The following is a 24,046-nucleotide window of genomic DNA, read 5'->3' on the forward strand; positions in this document are numbered from 1 at the left end:
GACCTCTCCGAGATGTCAGAGGCAGCTGCATAAACCCTAGGGTATTAGAGTTAAGACTGAGAAGAAAGGAGAGAGAAAACCCTGAGGAACAGGATGACTCCTGATCGGAACTGAAAAAATAGGGCTGTGACAGAAAATTTAAATTGAGTTAGAGAAAAAAGTTTATTGGAGGCCTTTTAAATTGGTAAATGAGAAATGTGTGGCAGTTACAGGCATAATTGCAGTTTCTTGTTAATTTTTTAAAATTGATGATACATATTTATGGGGCACAGAGCTGACCGTCAGCTTCTGTGCCCAATATGTGGTGACCAGATCACTACTATCACCACCTCAAATTGCAATTATTCCTCGTGTCCCCAACCTCTTTCCAAACCTGCTCTCCCTACCCCCACCACTAGGTCTGTTCTCTCTCTCTGCAAGTCCAACACACCAGTGTGGTCTTTCTTCCCTTCTTTTTCTCTCAGCTCCCACTTATGTGTGAGGACATGCAGTATTTTTCCCTCTGTGCCTGGCTTATTTCACTTAACATAATTTTCTCCAAGCTCATCCATGTTGCTGCGAATGGCAGAATTTCATTCTTTTTTTATGGCTGAATAGTATTCCATTGTGTGTGTGTGTGTGTGTGTGTGTGTGTGTGTGTGTGTGTGTGTGTGTGTGTGTGTGTATATATATACCTCATTTTCCTTATCCATTCATCCATCTGTGGGCATTAGGTTGGTTCCATACCTTGGCTATAGTAAATAGAGCTGTGATGAACATAGGAGTGCCTCTATCCCTTCAACATGATTTCCATTACTTTGGGTATATACCTAAAAGTGGGATTTCTGGATCTTATGGTAGGTCTATCTGTAGTTTGAGAAACCTCCATACTGTTTTCTACAGTGGCTGTACTAATTTACAGTCCTACCACCAGTGTAGGAGAGTTCCCCTTTCTCTGCATCCTTACCAGCATTTGTTACCCTCAGTCTTTTTAATTATAGCCAATCTGGGCCGGCCCCGTGGCGCACTCAGGAGAGTGCAGTGCTTGGGAGCGCAGTGGCGCTCCTGCCATGGGTTCGGATCCTATATTGGGATGGCCAGTGCACTCACTGGCTGAGCGCGGTTCAAGCGACACCAAGCCAAGGGTTGTGATCCCCTTCCCGGTCACAAAAAGACAAAAAAACAAAAACAAACAAACAAAAAAAATTATAGCCAATCTAATCGTAGTGAGATGATATCTCAGTGTGGTTTTAATTTGCATTTCCCTGATGATTAGTGATGTTGAGCATTTTTTCAAGTACCTATTGGCCATTTGTATGTCTTCCTTCAAAAAATGTCTGTTCAACTCTGCCCATTTTTTAATTGGGTTGTTTTTTCACTGTGTAGTTGTTTGAGTTCCTTGTGTATTCTGGATATTAATCCCTTGTCGGATGTATAGTTTGCACATATTTTGTCCCATTCTGTAGGTTGTCTTTTCACTCTGTTGATTGTTTCCTTTGCTGTGCAGAAGCTTTTTAGTTTGATATAATCCCATTTATTTGTTTTTTCTTTTGTTGCCTGTGCTTTCATTTGGAATATATTATGGAGTCTTTAAACAAAACAATTACTTTTTCTTATCTAGAGAAATGTTGCTATAATGCAGTTCAACATATGGCATATTTTTAAACAGTTGGTATTCATTTATACTTAACCACATTTTTACCCTTTCTGGTGCTCATCATTCCTTCCTGTAGTTATGTGCTTCTGTCAGGGATCATTTTTCTTCAACTTGAAGAACTCCCATTATTTCTTTTAGTGTGGGTTTGCTGACAACAGATTTTCTCAGATTTTTTTGGGGGGGGGAATCTTTCTTTAATTTTAATTTTCCTTTTTGATAGATTTTTTTCCCTTGAGTATGGAATTTTAGGCTGGTACTTTTTTCTTTTAACCCTTTGAAGATGTAATTCTGTTATGTCTGGTTTCTGTCAAAATGTCTGCTGTCAGTTATTATTGCTCTTTTTGAAGGTAATGTCTTTTTTTTCTTTGGCTTCTTTTAAGATTTTTTCTTTTTGTCTTTGGCTTTCAGCTTTTTGATTATAATACATCTAGATATGATTTCCTTTAGATTTATCCTGCTTTGGTTCACTGAGCTTATTGAATCTGAAAGTTGATGCCCTTCATCAGTTTTGGAAAATTCTGGCCCATTTATCTCAACAGATATTTCTTCCATGTTATTATCGTTCTCCTTTCTAGCATTTCAGTTAGAATATGCTAGAACTTTTGGCTGAGTCCCTCATGCCTGTTGGGCTCTATTATCTTGTTTATATTCCTTCTTTTTTTTTTGTTTCCAGTGCTTTAATTTGGAGATTTTTCTCGTGGATCTTCTTCTAGTGCACTAATCCTGTCTTCTATGGGGTCCAATATGCTGGATTTCAGGCATATTATTTTCCATTTCTAGAATCCCATTTGATGTTTTTAATATATCAATCCCAATTCTATATTTAAATTCTTTATATTTTCATCTATTTTAGTGTATCATTTCCACTGCCTTCCTGAACATGTTAATCATGGTTATGTTAAAGTAAAGTCCCTTTCTGATAACTCCAATATCTGAATCACCTTTTTTTTTGTTTTGGCAGCTAACTGGTATAGGGATCCAGACCCTTGACTTTGGTTTTAGAATACCACACTCTAACCAAGTGAGCTAACCAGCCAACCCCCTTCGAATCACCTTTGGGTTTCTTCTTATTGTCTTTTTTTATTTGTTTGTTTGATCCTGTTTTGGGCAGGGTTTGGGAGAAAAGAGCATGCCTCGTAATTTTTTTTCCCCAAATGCTGGACGTTATGAACAAAAAATTGTAGAGGCTCCAGATGAGTTATCTTCCTCCAAAGAGAGTGAAGTTGTCATTTGGCTAGCAGATACCAGCAAATCCCCTTAACACATACATTGGGGCTTGGTTTTAAGGCTTTGTTAGGACTGCTCTAGTTCACATTTGTCCTTACTCCTTAGGAGTGGCTTTTACTCCTAAAGCATGATCCTCTTGGGATCTCAACTGAAAACCTGGAGTTTGCCAAAACCCGTCCAACTTGGTGGGGCTCAGTGTCCATCCTCTTTCAGTACCACAGGACTGCCAGACTCTCTGCTAATCTCCTTTAGCCTACAAGCTGCTATTTTCTGTTGGGTTTCTTGGAATCTCACTCTATGCATGTGCAGCTTAAGACCTGGCCAATAACTTGAGGATTTGTGAGCAGATTGTTAGACTCCTCTGCTATTCCTCTTCTCTGGGATTGTGCCCATTAGGGCCTAGCTGTTTTGTAAACCTCAAACTCTGACCTCTGTCTCCTTGACCACTAAGACTACCACTTTCTGCTTGAACCTTCCTGCCTGTGCCTGATTTGGAAAAATGCCTCCAGTTAAAAAGCTGAGGTGAATATGGAACCCTCCTCATGTTCTGAAATTCTGCTTGACTTTGTTGTTCACCTGTGCCTCCAGACATTTCAAAACCTAATTTTGTCCAACATTTATATAGTGTTTGAGGGGAGAGAGTAAGTCTCATTCCAGTTACTGCGCCATGATTGGAACTAGAAGTGTTACTACACATTATTATTATTATTATTATTTTTTTGTCTTTTTGTGACCGGTAAGGGGACCGCAACCCTTGACTTGGTGTCACCTGCACCGCGCTCAGCCAGCGAGCGCACCAGCCACTCCTATATAGGATCCGAACCCGGGGCGGGAGCGCCGCTGCGCCCCCAAGCGCTGCACTCTCCCGAGTGCGCCACGGGGCCAGCCCCTCTACACATTATTTTTTATTTTATTTTTTTGTCTTTTTCGTGACCGGCACTCAGCCAGTGAGTGCACAGGCCAGTCCTATATAAGATCCGAACCCGCGGCGGGAGCGTCGCTGCGCTCCCAGCGCCGCACTCTCCCGAGTGCGCCACGGGCTCGGCCCACTACACATTATGTTTGATAGCTACTTAAATATTTGAGTCAAGAAATCACAAGATTTGTAGAACTTCCATCTCTGATTCTACTGGTTCTTCAGTAAATGCATTTCTGTTCAAATAAATATGTTCTGGGCCTTTTCAATGAATAAATTTAATTTTCCCATTAGTCATACTCTTTAGATGTAGACAAATAGGTACTCCATTTAATTGTTCTTTTATCTGCCTTGTCCACAAAGAGATAATGGGTGACATTTTCAAATGCTCACTGAAGTCCAACTGCATAGGGTGTACTACACTTTCCCTTAAAACATGAACCCAGAAGTTATCAAAGAAAGACATGATAGTATTGACATTAATTCTTAGTGCATAACCTCCAAGGTCAGAAATTATAATCAGTGCTTCCTATTCTAGATTTTCATAAATGACTAATGGATTGGCATCAATTTAAAGGGCTGTTTCTAATAGAAGGAACAGTGCTCTGTTCTGTTCACTGTTTTGTCAGTTACTTGTTTGAAGTTACAGAGGGTGTCTATTTACAGCAAAAACTACAGGGGATGTGAAACTGGGGGGAATCATGAATCAAAACGTCTCTTGGATGGGAGTTCTCCTATCACCCTTCGACCAGTCCTTTCATCCATTGCCATGGTTTTTCAGATTAACTCTATATAGTCATTTTACATATGTATTCACATGCATGTATATATATATATATAATGCATGTATGTATATGTATATATGTGTATGCATGTAATAAGTATGTGTGTATGGGCATTATGGATGTATATGTGTGTGTATGTATATATTATGTATTTACTTATATATATGGAAAGAATAAACATTTCCCTGCCTCTTCGCTACCAATCCTACTCCACCATAAGCAGTTTCTTGTGTATCCTTTCAGAAACTAAACATACACACACACACACACACACACACACACACACACACACACACGAGAAAATAATAAACATACTATTCAGCACTTTTCCATATCAGTACATATAAACCTATCTCATTCCTTTAAACTCCTGCCCAGTATGGATGTACCACAATTTATTTAAATGGGCCTACTGATGAACATCTATGTTTCTAAGATTTTGTGTGATTATAAACAATATTACAGTGAATATCCTTCAAGTCACCATCTTTTTCCATGTTGCTAAATTAGAGAGAGAGAGAGAGAGAGAGCGCCGAATCCTAACCACTAGACCACCAGGGAACGTCCATGTTGCTAAATTAGGTGGACATGTTTCAACCTTATTTTACTTGATTTCTCAGCAGTATTTGACATTGTTGACCTTTCATTCCTCCTTTCTTTGGATTTTGTGATGCCATGATCTTCTTTCCTCCTACCTCCCAGCATAATTTCTAGGCTTTCTTCTTCTTGCATTCCCCAGTTTCTGTCCAATGCCTCTTTCTTACTCCTTGCCATATGTTTTCATTTATCTTAGATGTATAACTAGATAATTATATGGTAACTCTAGGTTTAACATTTTGAGAAACTGACAGGATGTTTTCCAAAATGGCTGTACCATTTCACATCCCCACCAGCAACTTAAGACTGCTCTAATTTGCCCATCTCCTTGCCAACACTTATTAATTGTCTGCTTTTTTTTTTATTATAGCCATCTTAGTGGGTGTGAAGTGATTTGGGGCAGTGCTTTTGATAGCGTATGTTTATGTTTCAGAAATCATGAGCATGTTTCTTGAAACTAACCTCAAGGTCCGTCAAGGTATACATGTGTTTCCAAACAATTATGACGAAGTCAGTCATTGATAACTACAGAGGGATAAATCAAGTAGACCAGTGCTTCTCAAATTATAATGTACATGCAGATGACCTGAAAATCTTATTAAAATTCAGATTCTGATTTAGCAGATCTTGGGTAGGGACCAAAGTTCTTCACGTCCAGCAAGCTTCCAGGTTATGCTGATGGCTGCTGATTGGTGAACAATACTTTGAGTAGCAAGGCTCTAAATTACTGTTTGGAAGAAGAGACTTATTTTTCAATTAAGTGCTTAAATTGACTACAGGTATTTGCTTTCAGAATGTCATACAAATTTAGAAAGCATTCACCTATGTTCTTTTTTGTAGAGTGAAAAACTATCAGAATGCATCTTAAATATGTTTTAACAATGCATATTTATTAAATCATTTGTCAAGAAAGAAAAAAGATACAGCTTTTAAAAATTTGTTTCTGATTTTGATTGAAATTAAACAATTGAAAATAGGCAGCACGGCATACATAGTATAAAAACCACTGATCTGGGAGTTCTGTAATCTTAGGACCTATTCTTTACCTCTGATTAAACTTGCAAATTTTTTTTTTGTTAGCATATTCATTGTTACAAATCATACTTATTCTTTATGCCACTTATCCAGTCTCCTCCCTTCCCCCCTCTGTCTCTCCTAATAACCATAGATTTGTTCTCTCCATCTGATAGATTAACTGTTCCTACATTGGTTTGTTGCCTAGATGATCTGTCCAGTACTGAGACAGGTGTGATCAAGTCCTCCCCTGTTATTGTAAATCAAATGCTGCTTCTATTACAACTGGAGAGTGCTTTGTGGAAAGAAAGGACCTTTTCTTTTTTTTTTTTTTTTTTAATTGGTCTCTCCTGGTACTCCTCCTTGTGTCAATGCAGTTGCAAGTCCAGCATGCCATCTGCACAGTGGCTGTGACTACTGCTATAGAGACTAGCCACTTTTGTAGCAGCCATGGCAATTGTGGTGGCTGTGGTGGGCTACCCATGTGAAAATAGTGGTTTTGGTGTGTTGCTTACCTTGTCGTGGCTGGGTTCAGGTTCCCCTGGATCCATTCCTCATTCTGAGATGTTGAAGAGCAGTTTGGGGGGACAAGGAGAAGGGAAAAGGGAGGGGAAATAAGGTGGAAAGGATGGAAAGGAGGATGTGATTGAGGCCCATAGCCCCACCTCATTGTGCAGGAGAGACCAGGGGGCTTCCAGTGGCAGCTGGATCATCTCTGGGCTGGATGCAGATGTCAGGGGTGTGTGGCTGAAGCCCTTGGCCCCCCACAGCCCTGGCTCAGGAGCCTGGGGTGTTTCCTGTGGCAGCTCAGAAGTTGTCACTGGGCTGGTTGCGGATGTTGGGGAGGCATGGATGAGGCCCTTGGCCCCCCACTGCCCCAGCTCAGGACCTGGGGTGCTTCCTGTTGTGGCTTGGTGGTCATTGCTGGGTTAGTTGCAGATGTCAGGCGGGGTGTGGCTGGGGCCCTTGGTCCCCCACTGCCTCAGCTTGGGAGCCCAGGAGGCTTCCAGTCCTTCTAGGTTTTACAGGTGTTCTTTGGTGGTGTTAGGCCTTTACTAGTTAATATCAAACTTTGTCTCTGATCTGTGAGTATTTTAGTTTTTCTTTCAGTTAATGTTTGATTATTAGCTACCCCCACCACTTAAACTCTGCACTGGAACTAATTTGTTGTCCTTTGCTTACTTCCAAAATGGGGGAACTTCCTGTGGGGACCTGCACTTGAGCTAAATCGCTGCCTTGCTGCTGATTCCCTGGGGAAGGCTTTTTTTGCAATTCAGGTTTTAATGGTTGACCTTGTATATATTTCTGAGTCCCATGAGGTCTGGTACACCTGGGTTGCATGGAAACTCTGGTCTGGGCCTGAGTCTTTTCAGCATACTGCACCCCCTGCAGTTCTGTATTCCTGACCAGTCTCCACTAACTGGTCCTGTGCTGATTGGAGACAGATCAGCTGTCCGTGCTATGCCCCAATGTTCCCCTGGTGGGCCCGTCTCCCCCACTGCCCACACTCCAAACATTTCCATAGGGCGGGCCATGCGCCAGTCCCTTGTGATGACTCACTGGCCTCTGAGTGGTTCCTTTTTCCTGTTGTCTGTGGCTACTTGCGCTTATGTGTGTCCACGGGGATGCTATTAGTGGTCTTGTTGGCCTGGGGGCGAAGGCCCTCTTCTCCCCTGCCGCTTCCAAGTAACTTCACAGGAAGGGCACAGCTGTGGCTCTTTTGCCAGCTCTTGCTCCGTGTTCTCACTAGCTCCAGCCTTAAAGTGGCTGAGGCTCAAAATGGTGTGAGCAATCCTTTCTTTCTCTCATTGTGGCTTCTTCTGCCTTTGTGAATTCCATAGGTCTCTCCTCCTCTTCCCCTAAGGGGTATTTTTGCATCTGTGTTCTGGTGGCCCCCGCTCGGCTGTCATTGCTGTTTAATATTATAAATTGGTTGATTTGTGGGAGTGATGCTGGGGACCATTTATTCCACTATCTTGACCAGTAGCTAAACTTATAAATTTGAACAAGTTACCTTTTGGGACCTGAGTTTGCTCATCTGCAAAGACTGATTTGGACTAATGGTTTTTCTGGCTTTAAAAGTTTATGATATTAATATATATTTATTTACTTAATTATCATTGTAACTTTGAAAGAACTCACTGACACTCAGCCTCATTTTATTTTTTTTAATTTATTTTTTTTTACATTATCAATACACAATGTAGTTGATTTTCATGTCCCTTTGCCGATTCCTCTTCCCCCGCCCATCAACATATCTGTTCGCTTGTCTTAACAAGTTCAAGGAATTATGATTGTTGTGTTTTCTTCTCTGCCCTCCGCCCCTGTTTGACCAAGAGATGTACACTGCTTTTTTTATTTCCGATCCTTGAAACTGAGGCTCCACATAAATTTATTTATTCGTTTATTTTTAGCTCCCCCAAATAAGTGAGAACATGTGGTATTTCTCTTTCCGTGCCTGACTTATTTCACTTAATTTTTTCTAAGTTCATCCATGTTACTACGAATGGTAGTATTTCATTCTTTTTTATAGCAGAGTAGAATTCCATTGCATAGATATACCACATTTTCCATATCCACTCATCTGATGATAGACATTTGGGCTGGTTCCAACTCTTGGCTATTGTAAATAGTGCTGCAGTAAATATTGAAGTACAGGTGTCCCTTCAACATGATGACTTCCATTTCTCTAGGAATATTCCCAGAGTGGAATAGATGGGTCATATGGTAGATCAATTGTTTGAGGAACCTCCAAACCATTTTCCATAAAGGCTGCACCATTTTGCAGTCCCACCAACAATGTATGAGGGCTCCTTTTTCTCCACAACTTCGCCAGCATTTATCATTCAGTCTTTTGGATATTAGCCATCCTAACTGGAGTGGGTGTTATCTCAGTGTGGTTTTGATTTGCATTTCCAGAATGCTGAGTGATATTGAGCACTTTTTCATGTGTCTGTTGGCCATTTGTATATCTTCCTTTGAGAAATGTCTGTTCAGCTCCCTTGCCCATTTTTTAATTGGGTTATTTGTTTTTTTGTTGTAAAATTTTTTCAGTTCCTTGTATATTCTGGATATTAATATTTTGTCAGATGTATATTTAGCAAATATTTTCTCCCACTCTGTTGATTGCTTTTTACTCTGTTGATTGTTTCTTTTGCTGTGCAGAAGCTTTTTAGTTTGATATAATCCCATTTGTTTATTTTACCTTTAGTTGCCTGTGCTTTTTGGGTCTTATTCATGAATTCTGTACCCACTCCTATTTCCTAGAGTGTTTCCCCTATGTTTTCTTTAAGGAGTTTTATTGTTTGAGGGTGTATATTTAATTCTTTAATCCATTTTGAGTGGATTTCGGTATACAGTGAAAGATACAGGTCTAGTTTCATTCTCCTACTTATGATTTTCCAGTTTTCCCAGCACCATTTGTTGAAAAGGCAGTCTCTTCCCCAGTATGTAGACGCGCTGCCTTTGTCAAAGATCAGATGGCTGTAGGCATATGGGTTAATTTCTGGGTTCTCTATTCTGTTCCATTGATCTGTGTGTATGTTTTTATGCCAGTACCATGCTGTTTTTGTTATTATAGCTTTGTAATATGAAGTCAGGTAGTGTTATGCCTCCAGCTTTATTTTTTTTTGCTCAGGATTGCTTTGGCTGTGCGTGGTCTTTTGTCATTCCATATGAATGTCTAGATAGCTTTTTCCATCTCAGAGAAAAATGTCATTTGAATTTTGATGGGGATTGCATTGAATCTGTAGATCACTTTGGGTAGTATGGACATTTTCACAATGTTAATTCTTCCAGTCCAAGAGCATGGGATATCTTTCCATCTTCTTGTGTCCTCTTTAATTTCTCTCAACAGTGGTTTGTAGTTTTCCTTGTAGAGATTTTTCGCATCCTTGGTTAACTTTATTCCCAAGTATTTTATTTTTTTGGTGGTTGTTGTAAATGGGCTAGCTTTCTTGATTTCTTTTTCTTCATGTTCACTGTTGGACTATAGAAATGCTACTGATTTTTGTGTGTTGACTTTGTATCCTGAAACTTTGCTGAAATCATTCATCAACTCTAGGAGTTTTTTTGTAGAGGCTTTAGGCTGTTCGATATATCAGATCATGTCATCTGCAAACAGGGACAGTTTGACTTCATCTTTTCCAATCTGGATGCCCTTTATCTCCTTCTCCTCTCTGATTGCTCTGGCTAATACTTCCAACATTATGTTGAACAGGTGTGGTGAGAATGGGCATTCTTGTCTAGTTCCATATTGACAGTGGGCTTATCATATATGGCTTTAATTATGTTGAGATACTTTCCATCTGTACCTAACTTGTAGAGAGTCTTTATCATGAACGAATGTTGAATTTTGTCAAAAGCTTTTTCAGTGTCTATAGAGGTGATCTTATGGTCTTTGTCTTTGATTTTATTGATGTGGTTTATCACGTTTATTGATTTTCAGCCTCATTTTAAATGAGGATAAACTTAAAAGGTAACTAAAGCACATGTGTAAGTTGCATAAACTAAGCAAAAATTTGGTTTTGTAAAAAATGTTTATTATTATTAGCATATTCATTATTACAAATTGTGATATTTCTTTATGCCCTTTACCTGACCTATCACTCCCCAAACTCCTTCCTCCCTCCCATCTCTAGTATCCTTTCTGTAAGTTCTTTATATTGTTGTGGTCTTTTCTTTCTTTTCTTCTTTCTTAGCACCCAGTTCTTTCTTTCCTTCTTTCTTAGCACCCAGTTATGAGTGAGAACATGTGGTATTTCTCTTTCCTTGTGTGGCTTGTTTCACTTAATGTAATTTTCTCCAGGTTCATCCATGTTGCTGCAAATGGCAGAATTTCATTCTTTTTTATGGCTGAATATTGTTCCATTTTGTATATATACCACATTTTCCTTATCCAGTTGTCTGTCGATAGATACTTAGGTTGGTTCCATAATTTTGCTGTTGTAAATAGAGCTGCAGTGAACATGGGAGTGCTAGTATCCCTTTGACATGATTTCCATTCCTTTCAATATATACCCAGTAGTGGGATTGCTGGATCATATGTTAGCTCTATCTGTAGTTGCTTGAGAAGCCTCCATACTATTTTCCATAATAGCTGTGCTAATTTACAGTCCCACAGACAGTATAGAAGAGTTTACTTTCCCTGCATCCTCTCCAGAATTTTTTATTCTCTTTTTAATAATGGCCAGTCTAACTGGGGTGAGATGATGTCTTGGTGTGGTTTTGATTTACCTTTCTCTGATGACTAGTGATGCTCAGCATAGTTTCATGTACCTGTTGGCCATTTGTATGTCTTCCTTTGAAAAATGTCTATTCATCTCCTTTGCCATTTTTTAATTGGATTATTTGGTTTCTTACTGTTTGAGTATAGTTGTTTGAGCTCTTTGTATATTGTGGATATTAATCCCTTGTCAGATGTATAGTTTGCAAATATTTTCTCTCATTCTGTAGGTTGTCTTTCCGCTGTGTTGATTGTCTCCTTTGCTGTGCAGAAGCTTTTCAGTTTGATATAATCCCATTTGTTTATTTTTTCTTTTGTTGCTTGTGCTTTTGCGGTCTTATTCATAAAGTCTTTGCTCAGTCTTACTTCCTAGAGTATTTCCCCTACACTTTCCTTAAGTAATTTTATGGTTTTTGGTCTTATATTTAAGTCTTTAATCTATTTTGAGTTGATTTTGGTATATGGTGAGAGGTACAGGTCCAGTTTCATTTTTCTGCATATGTATGTCCAATTTTCCCAGCACCATTTTTTGAAGAGGCAGTCTTTTCCCCAATGTGTGTTCTTGTTGCCTTTGTCAAAGATCAGTTTGGTGTAAGTATGTGGGTTGATTCCCAGGTTTTCTATTCTATTCCATTCCATTGATCCAAGTGTCTGTTTTTATGCCAGTACCATGCTGTTTTAGTTACAATAGTTTTGTAATATAATTTGAAGTATGGTAGTGTTATGCCTCAAACTTTATTTTTTTGCTCAGGATTGCTTTGGCCATTCAGGGTCTTTTGTTGTTCTATATGAATGTTAGGATTGCTTTTTCTGTTTCTGTGAAGAAAGTCATTGGTATTTTGATGGGGACTGCATTGAATCTGTAGATTGCTTTGGGTAGTATGGACATTTTCACAAAGTTAATTCTTCCAATCCAAGAGCATGGAATGTCTTTCCATCTTTTTGTGTCCTCATTAATTTATTTCAGTAGTGGTTTGCAGTTCTCATTTTAGAGATCTTTAACTTCCTTGGTTAAATTGATTCCTAGGTAAATGGACTTGCTTTCTTAATTTCATTTTCTGCTAGTTCATTACTGAGTATAAAAACACTACTGATTTTTGGATGTTGATTTTGTATCCTGCAACATTACTGAAATTGTTAATCAGCTGTAAGAGTTTTTTTTGTAGAGTCTATGATTTTTCTATATATAAGATCTTGTCATCTACAAACAAGGATAGTTTGACTTCATTCTTTCCAATCTGGATGCCCTTTACTTCTTTCTCTTGCCTGATTGCTCTGGCTAGTACTTCCAATATTATGTTAAATAGGAGTGGTGAGAGTGGCCATCCTTGTCTTGTTCCCATTCAGGATGATATTTGTGATTGGTTTGTTGTTAATGGCTTTTATTGTGTTGAGATAATTTCTTTCTACAACTAATTTGCTAAGCGTCTTTATCATAAAGAGATGTTGAATTTTGTCGAATGCTTTTTCTGCATCTATTGAGATAATCATACAGTTTTTGTCCTTGGTTTTGTTGATAAGGTGTATCACATTTATTCATTTGAATGTGTTGAACCAAACATCGCTGGGATGAATCCCATTTGATCATGGTGTATAATTTTTTCAGTGTTGCCATATTCTGGTTGCTAACATTTTGTTGAGTATTTTTGCATCTATGTTCATTAAGGATATTGGTCTAAAATTTTCTTTTTTTGTTGTATCTTTATCTGGTTTTAGTATGAGGGTGAAGCTGACCTCATAGAATAAGTTTGGAAGAATGGCTTCTATTCCAGTTTTTTTTGAAAAAGTTTGAAGAGAGGTGGTATTAATACTTCCTTAAAGATTTGATAGAATACAGCTGAAAAGCCATCCAGTCCTTGGCTTTGTTGGAAGATTGTTGATTACTGCTTCAATGTCTTTGCTTGTTATTGGTCTGTTCAGATTCTCTCTTTCTTCTTGGTTCAGTCTTTGTAGTTTGTAGGTGTCCAGAAATTTATGTTTCGTCCAGTTTTTCATATTTGTTGTTGTACAGTTGTTTATAATAATCCCTAATGATTCTTATTTCTGTGGTATTGGTTGTAATGTCTCCCTTTTCATTTCTGATTTCTGTTGGGTCTTCTTTCTCTCTCTCTCTCTCTCTCTCTCTCTCTTTTTTAACCTAGCTAATGGTTTGTCTTAACTTTATCTTCTCAAAAAACCAATTTTTTTTCATTGATCTTTTGTTTCATTTTTTGGATCTCTATTTCATTTAGTTCTGCCATGATCTTAAGTCTTTCTTTCTTTTAGGATTGGTTTGTTGTTTTTCTAGTTCTTTGAGGCCTAGTGTTAGGTTGTTTATTTGAAGTCTTTCCATTCTTTTGATGTAAGCATTTATTGCAATAATCTTCTTAGTATAGCTTTTGCAGTAGCCTACTGGTTTTGGTATGATGTATTTTTATTTTCATTAGTTTCAAGAAATTATTTCATTTCCTGTTTAATTTTTTTCTTGGACCCACAGGAGTCTGTTATTTAGTTTCTATGCACTTGAGCAGTTCCCAGAATTTTGCTTATTCTTGGTTTCCAGTTTTAATCCATTGTGGTCTGAAAAGATACTTGAAATGATTTCAGTTTTTTAAATTTGTTGAGACTTGATTTGTGACCTAAAATGTGGTCTATCCTGGAGAATGTTCCATTTGCTGATGAGAAGAATGTATATTCTGTAGTTGTTGGATGAAATGTTCTGTAGATGTCTGCTAGGTCCAATTCACCTGAGGTATAGTTTAAATCCTGTGTTTCTTTGTTGATTTGTTGCCTGGAAGATCTGTCCAATACTGAGAGAGGGGTGTTCAAGTCACCCATTATTATCATATTAGAGTCTATCTCTTTTTTTTAGGTCTAAGAGTGTTTGCTTTACATATCTGGGTGGTCCAGTGTTGGGTACATATGTATTTATGATTCTTACGTCTTCTAACTGGATAGATCCCTTTATTGTTATATAATGGCCTTCATTGTCTCTTTTTATGGTGTTTGGTTTGAAGTCTATTTTATCCGATATAAGAATAGCTACTCCTGCTTGTTTTTGGTTTCCATTTGTATGGTATATCTTTTTCGACCCCTTCACTTTTAGTCTGTGTGTGTCTTTATAGGTGATGTGGGTCTCTTGAAGACAGCATATAGTTGGGTCTAGCTTTTTAATCCAATCAGTCTGTGTCTTTTGAATGGGGGGTTTAATCCATTTGCATTTAGGGTTGTTATTGGTAAATATTGCTTTACTCTTGTCATTATACTGTTTTTGGTTTAGATATTTTAAATATCATTTGTTCCTTCCCCTTTTATTTTTCATCTTCAGTGTTAATTGGATTTTTGAGGTAACATGATTTAGCTTCTTTCTCTTTCTCATTTGCATGTTGGTTTTAACAGCTGGTTTTGCTCTTTCTTATGAATCCTTGATAGTGACTCTCATTTTTCAGATTCTAGATACAGAATTTCTTGCAGGGCTGGTTGTGTGGTGGTGAACTACCATAATTTTTGTTTGTCTGGGAAATACCCTATTTCTCTTTCATTTTTGAAGGATAACTTTGGTGAATATAGAATTCTTGGCTGGAAATTTCTTTTCTTTTAGTGTTTTGAATATATCATTGCTGTTAGTCTGATAGGGGGCTCTCTTATAGGTGACTTGACATTTTTCTCTTGCTGCTTTTAGAATTCTGTTGTTTTTGAGTTTTGCCAGATTGATTATAATGTGTCTGGGAGCAGGTCTTTTGGAATTGTATCTGTTTGGGGATCTTTGGGCTTCCTGGATCTGAACGTTTGCATCTCTCCCTATACCTGGGAAGTTTTCTGTTATTACTTCCTTGAACAGGTTTTCAGTGCCTTTTCCTTTCTCCTCCCCTTCTGGAATACCCATGATTCAGATGTTTGTGCATTTTTGTTTGTCTGCTAGCTCTTAATTTTTCTTAATTATTTTTTCCTTTTTTTGGTCTACCTGGGTTATTTCAAAAAGACCATCTTCGGGGTCTGAAATGCTTTCTTCTGCTTGCTTTAGCCTGCTGCTCAAGCTTTCTGTTCTGTTTTTTATTTCATTGAGTGAGTCCTTTATTTCTAGGAGTTCTAATACAGGTACATTCTTTTTTAAGGTATTAATCTCTTTGTAAATTTCCTCCTTCATTCCTGGATATTTTTTCTTCTTTCAGTGTGTTCTCTAATTGATTCTTTTCTTATCTCTTTGAGTTTTCTTAAGATCAGTGCTCAGAATTCATTTTCAGATATCTCAAGGGTTTCCTGCTCTATGGGATCTGGTACTTGAGAATTCCATATTCCTTTGGTGGTGTCATATCTTCTTGTTTATTTGTAATTCTAGTATTTTTTTGTTGATGTTTGGTCATCTGGTAGGACATTTGTTTCTTCTATTACTCTGGAGTGGATTATGAGGAGAAAGACTTCCTCCTCTATTTGTAGGCTCTGCTGGTGACTCTTCTTGTACCAGTGCACTTGAGTGTGTGGTGGGCTACCTTGGCTCCTGTTTGGTTGGTGGGCGGGCCTCTCTAGTGCTCAGGCAGGCGTGGGCGGAACTGCAGCTCCATCAGAGGTCGGCGCGCAGGACAGGAACTCACCTGGGCACCAGCTCAGTCAGGGGGTGGGCCCTCCAGGGCTCAGGTGGGCATGGATGGGCCTGCTGCTGTGTTGGTAATCTAAGCAAAAATTTGAATCCACATCTTTGGTTTCCTGAAGTAGCATATTGTATGGCCCACTGTAGCCATCTGGACATTTAGAATTTCATTTTTGCTACCAAAAAAGGTTATACATACAGCTATTTGTATATTGTATAATTATATAAGCCACATTCATGCCAGCCATCTTTGAAAATGAGATGCTATAGATTTTTGCTGCAGAAGGAACATTTACTGGTATTAAATGTCCATTACATAGGAACCTGAAAAACATAAAAGCCTAAGTTTTCTGTTTGTGCAACTACTGTTTAAGTTTACTCTAGGCAAATCCCAGACTATAAGCCACTTAGTTCTGTTGTTACAGCTTGGTCCTGATGGGACCCACTTTAGTCATATTAATGCTAGTTGACATCACAGAAAATAAATGCTGTTGAATTACCATAGACTGTACCTACTTCAGCAAAAGTAGAAAATAGAATCTGACTCCTGATGTTTAAAATTTGGCACTCCATTCACTTTAGCTCAAATTCAGTCTGTGTTTGAGAATTTTATCTTTTTCACTCAAACCCTGGTTCTTTATAACTCTGTTTTGTCACTTCTGAGGAGCCTTCCTCTGTGTTCTATCATTTTGTTCAGACTGCAGAATGCAGGTGTCTTCTTTCATGGCTAGCTGTACATATTCTGTTTCCCCATCTGAGGACTGTGAGCTGCTTAGGGACAGGGATCATATCTTACTAGGAGGTGGTGTGGTGGAGCACAGAGAACACTGGCCTCAGTTCAGATATGCACCTTGCCATTTACTGGTAGTCATTGGATAGCTTAACCTCTCTGTAAAGAGCATTATGCGAAGAGAAAGAAGACGTAACAATACCTACCTGATGGTGGTTCAGATGTTTAAATGAAGAAATACATGCAAATAACCTAGCACTATGCCTGGCAAAGAATGTTCAGTGAATGTCATTTCTCTCACGCCTGCCACTCTTCCTTGTGTATAGTAGCATTCAGTACCATGTTTGCTCAAGATATGTGTTCAATAAATATTTCTTGAATTGATGTTCATTAAGTTAGAGAAGGACTTTGTCTAGAGGGTGTCTAGGTTCTTAAAAGTGAGTTGTTTTATTTATTAATGACATGAAAACACATGTGTTTTGTATGTAAGGAAACAAAAAGTTTCTTTTTCTTATACGAACAGTTACTTTTTATGCTTTTGCCATTTTTTTTCCCATTCTGCAGCAGCCAAATTTAAAGGAGTCTTCAGATTCTTCCACGCTGCCCAAATTGGAAGAGTTCTACATCTCTCTTACTGAGTCACAGCAGTCAGCAGAAGGGAGCCAGTTTGAATCTAATGACATTCAGACTCAGCCAGAGCAAATTCAGCTATCCACAGCAGTACTCAGTTCAGCTACTGCAGTGGTTGATTCCTGCACTCTGAAAACACACTCTAGTTCTGGTAGGTTTACGTAATTCTTGTACATGCTCACAATTGACAAATATGGTATGCCATGTTAAAAACCTTCATTTATCTCTTTCAGAATATACCTTGAAAGATTGCTAACTTTAGCATTTGTCTCAAGTCCTCATCTTATTTGGGGGCTCAATTGTTCTCTTTAACTTTGCCATTCTATCTTTTTTCTGCAATTTTTTTGGAGGTTCTCATTTATATAGAGTAGAATTTGCCAGTTTTAAAGTGTATTGTTCTGTGAGTTTTGACAAATGTATATAGGGATAAACACACCACAATCATGATATAGAATATGAGGGAGGGGTCTTCAAGAAGTTCATGGAAGATGCATATTATGAAAAACTATGCATAGATTTCAAAATTTTTTTGCAGCAAAATAAATTCTTTCTAACTTGTTATAACATGTCTGAACAGGATCTAGTTTGAGGCACGAAGATGGATTAGACATCAATTTAAGAGACCCTATCAGAGCAACATAATTTCTCTAAAATTGCAGCAAGAACAAACATCAAATTTATGGTAAAGCTTGGGTAGAAGATTGGAAGAATGACGAAATCATTGATGCCTTATGAAAAGTTTAAGGAGACAGTGCCCCAAAGAAATCAGCAGTTTACAAATGGATAACTCATTTTAAGAATGGATGAGATGATGTTGAAGATGAAGGTCATAGCAGCAGACCATCCGCATCAATTTGGGGGGAAAAAATTAATCTTGTTTGTGCCCTAATTGTGAAGAGGACCAATGGTTAGCAGCAGAAACAGTAGCCAACACCACAGACATCTCAACTGGTTCAGCTTACACAGTTCTAACTGAAAAATTACAGTTAAGCAAGGTTTCCACTCAATGGGTACCAAAACTGTTGCACCCAGATCAGTTGCAGACAAGAGCAGAGCTTTGAATGGAAGTTTTAAACAAGTGGGATCAAGATCCTGAAGCATTTCTTTGAGGAATTGTGACAGGAGATGAAACATGGCTTTATCATTATGATCCTGAAGGCAGAACACAAAGCAATGTCACTGAGAGGTGCAAGTGGTCCAGTCAAAACAAAAGCAGACTGGTCAAGAGCAAAGGTCATGGCAACAGTTTTTTGTGATGCTCAAGGCATTTTGCTTGTTGACTTTCTAGAGAGCCAAAGAACAATAACATCTGCTTATTATGAGAATGTTTTGAGCAAGTTAGCCAAAGCTTTAGCAGAAAAAATGCCTCTGAAAGCTTCACCAGAGTCCACCACCATGACAGTGCTCCTGCTCATTCCTCTTATCAGGCAAGGGTAATATTGCTAGAGTTTCAATGGGAAATCATTAGGCATCTAGTGATTTCAGTCTTACAGTCCTGATTTGGCTCCTTTTTTCTAATCTTAAAAAATCTTTGAAGATCACCCATTTTTCTTCAGTTAGTTATGCAAAAAAGACTGCATTGACATGGTTCAATTCCCAGGACCCACAGTTCTTTAGAGATGGGCTAAATGACTGGTGTCATCACTTATAAAAGTGTCTTGAACTTGATGGAGCTATGTTGAGAAATAAAGCTTGCTTATATTTTTATTTTCATCTTTTAATTCCATTTTTCCATGAACTTTTTTTTTGGCAGCTGGCTGGTATGGGGATCTAAACACTTGACATTGGTGTTATGACACCATGCTCTAACCAACTGAGCTAACTAGCCAGTCTTCCATGAACTTTTTGAAGTCCCTTCATACTTGCAGTAAAGAAGAAAGGTAGACTTCATAAAGATATGTAGATTTGCATGAGATTCTGGAGAAATAAATTAATTTGTTGTCCCATTGACTCCTGTAGTTCCCAGCACTTTAGCTGTTCTGACTTTGGTACCGTCCTCTAAAGAATTTCTCTGTGACCAGTCTGTGTTCTGCTTTTTTTTTTTTTTTTTTTCCTGTTCCTCTTAGCAAACGAGTCTAAATTTTTGTTTGCTTTTACTTATGAAAGCGCCCAATATTTGTGGCAAAAAATTCCTCAAAGGTTTTGAGACTACCACTACTTTTTTCTAGTCATTGATAGGAAAACTTAGAGAAATTTGTCCCACCAGAGGGATCTATGATTTTATGAGAGTAGTTTTAAAAGTTTATGGAAAGACACATATTATCTTTTAGTTCTATTTTTCCATGAACTTTTTGAAGTCACCTCGTATTTTCATCAGCCTGAAGTTTCCTTGTGCCCCTATATGGTCAATCCATTGCCTTCTTGCTGGCATCTGGCATGTCACTTTCCCTTTTCTAGAATTTCATATAAATGGAATCATGTAGTACGTAGTTTTTATGTCTGGCTTCTTTCATTTACCATAATATTTTAGAGTTTCATTCGTGTTGTTACCAGTATCAAAAATTTTTCCCTATTTATTGCTGAGTAATTGTGTGGATATACCACAGTTTATCTGTTCACCAGTTAATGGACATCTGGGTTGCTTCCAGATTTTGGCCATTGTGAATAAAGCTGCTGTGAACATTTGCACATAGCTCTTTATGTAGAGCTGTATCTTTTTATTTCTGTTCAGTATATATTAGAAGTATATTTGCTGGGCTCTATGATTAACTGCATGTTTAAAGAAACTGCCAAAATGTTTTCCAAAGTGGCTATAGCATTTTGCATTCCCACAAGTAAGGTATAAAAGTTCTGATTGCTCCACATCCTAGCCAACAAATGATATTGTCAATCTTTTTAAATTTTGCCTGTCTAGTGGTGTAGTGGTATATTATTGTAGTTTTGATTTGCATTTTCCTGTTTACCATGATGTTCACCATCTTTTCATGTGCTGATTTGCCACTCATACGTCTTTAGTTCAAGTATTTAATTTTTTTAAATTAAGTTATCTTCTTATCTATGTGTAGAAGCTCTTTATTCTGGACACAAATACTTTGTCAGATATATATATATATATATATATATATATATATATATATATATATATATATATATATATATATATATATATATATTTCCTCCAGGCTGTGGCTTGCCTTTTCATTTTCTTATTAGTGGCTTTGGAAGATAAAAAGTTTTCATTCTTTCGTTCTGATTAAGTCTAATTTAGTGATTTTTTTTCTTTATAATTTGAGCTTTGTGTGTCCTATTTAGCAATCTTTACCTACCCCAAGTAACATAGATTTTCTCCTACATTTTCTTATAAAAATTTTATAGTTCCAGGCCTTACATTTAGGTCTCTGATCCAATTCAGGTTAATTTTGTATATGATATGATGTGAGGATCGATGTTTATTTTGTTTGCAACCGAATATCCAGTTGTCCCAGCGCCATTTGTTGAAAAGACTATCTCCATTAAATTGCCTTGATACCTTTGTCAAAAATCAATAGGCTGTACCTGTAAGAATCTATATCTAGACTTTCTATTTTGTTCCATTGGTTCATATGTCTGCCTTTTTACAACTGTCTTAATTACTGTGTCTTTATAATAAGTCTTGAAATCACATAGTAAAAGTCTTCCGACTTTGTGCTTTTTCCATTTTTTTTTTTTTTTTTCTTCTTTGACGGCTGCCCTGTATGGGGATCTGAACCCTTGACCTTTGTGTTATCAGCACCATACTCTACTGAGTAAGCTAACTGGCCATCCCCTTTTTCCAATTGTTTTGGCTATCGTAAGTCCTTTGATATCCACATAAATTTTAGAATTAGCTTGTTGATTTCTACACAAAGCCTGCTAGGAATAGGATTTCTATCTGATGTTAATCCATTGCTTGTTTGTATCCAATTCTGTTGTCTGTTTACTTTGCTTAAATCTTGACTAAGAATGATTGGAGTCAGTAAATTTGTACTGTATTTTGCCTTGGGGGAAAAAAGGGTTTTATTTGTTTTTTTAAGTCTATAAATCAATTTGGGGAGAAGTCACATCTTAACACTATTAAGTCTTCTGATCTGTAAACATAATATATCTCAACATTTATTTAAGTCTTCTTTAATTTTTAGCAAAAATGTTTTGTAGTTTTCAGTGTATAGGTGTTATGCATCTTTTGCTAAATTTATCCCTAAGTATTTCGTATTTTTATGCTTAGTGTATATATGGTGTTTTATTTCAATTTTTGATTGTTGCTGGTATATAGAAATACAGTTGACTTTTATATATTGTCATATTCTGTGATCTTGCTAAACTCACTTGTTCTAAGAGCTCTTTTATAGCATCTTTGATGTTCTCTATATAGATAATCATATCATCTTTGGGGAGAAAAAGTTTAATTATTGTGAAATCTGTTTGCCTTTTTTCCTTTTTCTTGCACTGGTTAAGACCTCTAATATAAGGTTGAATAGAAGAGATGAGAATGGTATCTTTTTCTTGTTGGTTTTGTAGGTAAGCATTTAGTCTTTCACAAATAAAGTATGATGTTAGCTGTAGCTATTTTGTAGATGACCTTGATCAGTTGAGAAAGCTCCAATTTATTCCTCAATTTCTGATAGTTTTTTTTTATCATGAATGGGTGCTGAATTTTATCAAATGATTTTTATGCATCTCAATAAGATGATCATGTTATTTGTTTTTTTAATAGTCTATTTATAACATGAATTAACATTGATATTCAAATGTTAAACCAACCTTGCATTCCTGGGATAATGCCCTCTTGGTCATGTTGTACTAATCATTTTATATAATGCTGGGCCCTATTTGTTAAAATGTTATTAAGAATTTTTATGTCTGTGTTCATGAGGGATATGTATCTATAGTTTTCTTGTTATATTTGTGTCTGTTTTGGTATCCAGAGAATGCTTTCCTCATAGAATGAGTTGGGAATTATTTCCTCCTCTTCTATTTTCTTAAAGAATTTGTGTGGAATTGATATTATTTCTTCTTTAAATATTTGGTAGAAGTCAACGGTAAGGCCCTCTGGACCTGGAGTTTTCTTTATAGGAATGTCTTAGCAAATGTCTTTAATAGGTACAAGGTTATTTCAGTTATCAGTTTCTTCTTGAATGAACTTTGGTAGTATTCTATTACAGGGAATTAAGCTGTAAAATATATTAGCATAAACTGTTAGCATCTAAACTGTAACATATATTAGCATAAACTATTCATATTTTTCTCTTATTTTAATATCTGTATAATCTGTAGTGACGTATACTGTCTCATTCCTGATATTGGTAATTTGTGCTATATTTTTTTCCCTCTGATTTCATTGTGCCTAAAGCTTTATCTATTTTCTTGATCTTCTCAAAGAACCAGCTTTGATTCCATTAATTTTTCCCTATTGTTTTTCTGTGTTCTATTTAACTGGTTTCGGTATTTATTTTTTATTTCCTTCTGGCTGTTTACTTTGGGATTAATTTTCTCTTCTTTTTCTAGTTTTTCAAATTGAGACCTATTCATTTTATAGCCTTTTTCTTTCCTAATATGTGTTTAATGATATCATTTTTCCTCTAAAGCTTTAGCTGCATCCCATGAATTTTGATATATTGTGTTCTCATTTCATTCTCTTAAAAATACTTTCTAATTTCCCTTATGAGTTTTCTTATTGACCCATTAGTTATCTAGAAGTATGTTGTCTAATTTCCAAATATTTGGAGATTTTTCCAGATGTCTTTCTATTATTGATTTCTAATTTAATTTTATCACCATCAGAGAAAATAACTTTCCTTATAAACTTTTGACAGTTGTTTTATAGCCCAGATTATGGTCTGTTTTTGTAAATGTTTCATGTACATTTTAGAATAATGTGTATAGTCTGATGGGTAAAGTATTCTATAAATATCAATTAAGTCAAGTTGATGGATAGTGTTTGAGTTTTTTATATCCTTACTACTATCTAGTCAATCAATCAATTTTTTAGAGAATTATAGTTGTTGATTTGCCTTTTTCTTTCAATTCTATCAGGTTTTGCTTCAAGAACTTTGAAGCTCTATTATCAGGATTATTATGCCCTCTTGATGAATCATCCATTTATAATTATTAAATTACACTCTGTATCATTGCTAATATTCTTAGCTTTGAAATCCACTTTGCTGATATGAATATAGTCACTCCACATTTCTTTTGATTTGTATTTGCATAGTATATCATTTCTATCTTTTCACTTGTAACCTATCTGTATATTTATATTTAAAATAGATTTCTTGTAAACACCATGTAGTGTAATCTTGCTTTTTTATCTAATTTTGATAATCTGTTTTTAATTGGAGTGTTTGGATAACTTAATGTGATAGTTGATATGCTTGGGTGTGAATATATTATTTTGCTGTTTGTTTTCTGTGTATCCCATTTGTTTTTATTCCCTTTTTTCTCTTTTCCCACCTTTTTGAGTATTTTTTTTATTATTTTATATTTATCTCCTTTATTGGCTTATTAGTTTCATTTCTGCTTTTTTAATGGTTGCCTTAGAGTTTATAGTAAATATCTTTAGATTATCACCTTCCAATACTATATCACTTCACGTATTATCCTAAAACCTTTCAATAGTATACTTTCATTTTCCCCATCACAGCCTTTGAGCTATTGTTATATATTTTCCTTTTTCATATGTTGTAAGCCCCACAATCCATTCTTTGGTTTTTTTAAAAAAAGGCCAAACACTTTATTTAGTTTCAGGTAAAAACAAGATGCACA

The 24,046-nt window shown here is 36.7% G+C and overlaps 1 protein-coding gene across 2 annotated transcripts in view; it reads left to right on the forward strand.

Annotated features, from left to right (window-relative positions):
- The window catches only part of TDRD5 (tudor domain containing 5), a 107,900-nt gene that overhangs the window by 75,834 nt on the left and 8,020 nt on the right, over positions 1–24,046 (forward strand). For both annotated transcript variants that reach the window (XM_063106407.1, XM_063106408.1), the window contains one exon: positions 17,261–17,471. In XM_063106407.1, the coding sequence (XP_062962477.1) occupies positions 17,261–17,471 (211 nt within the window). The remainder of the gene's footprint in view (positions 1–17,260; positions 17,472–24,046) is intronic.

Source organism: Cynocephalus volans, chromosome 8 (assembly GCF_027409185.1).
Source record: "Cynocephalus volans isolate mCynVol1 chromosome 8, mCynVol1.pri, whole genome shotgun sequence".
Classification (NCBI taxonomy): domain Eukaryota; kingdom Metazoa; phylum Chordata; class Mammalia; order Dermoptera; family Cynocephalidae; genus Cynocephalus; species Cynocephalus volans.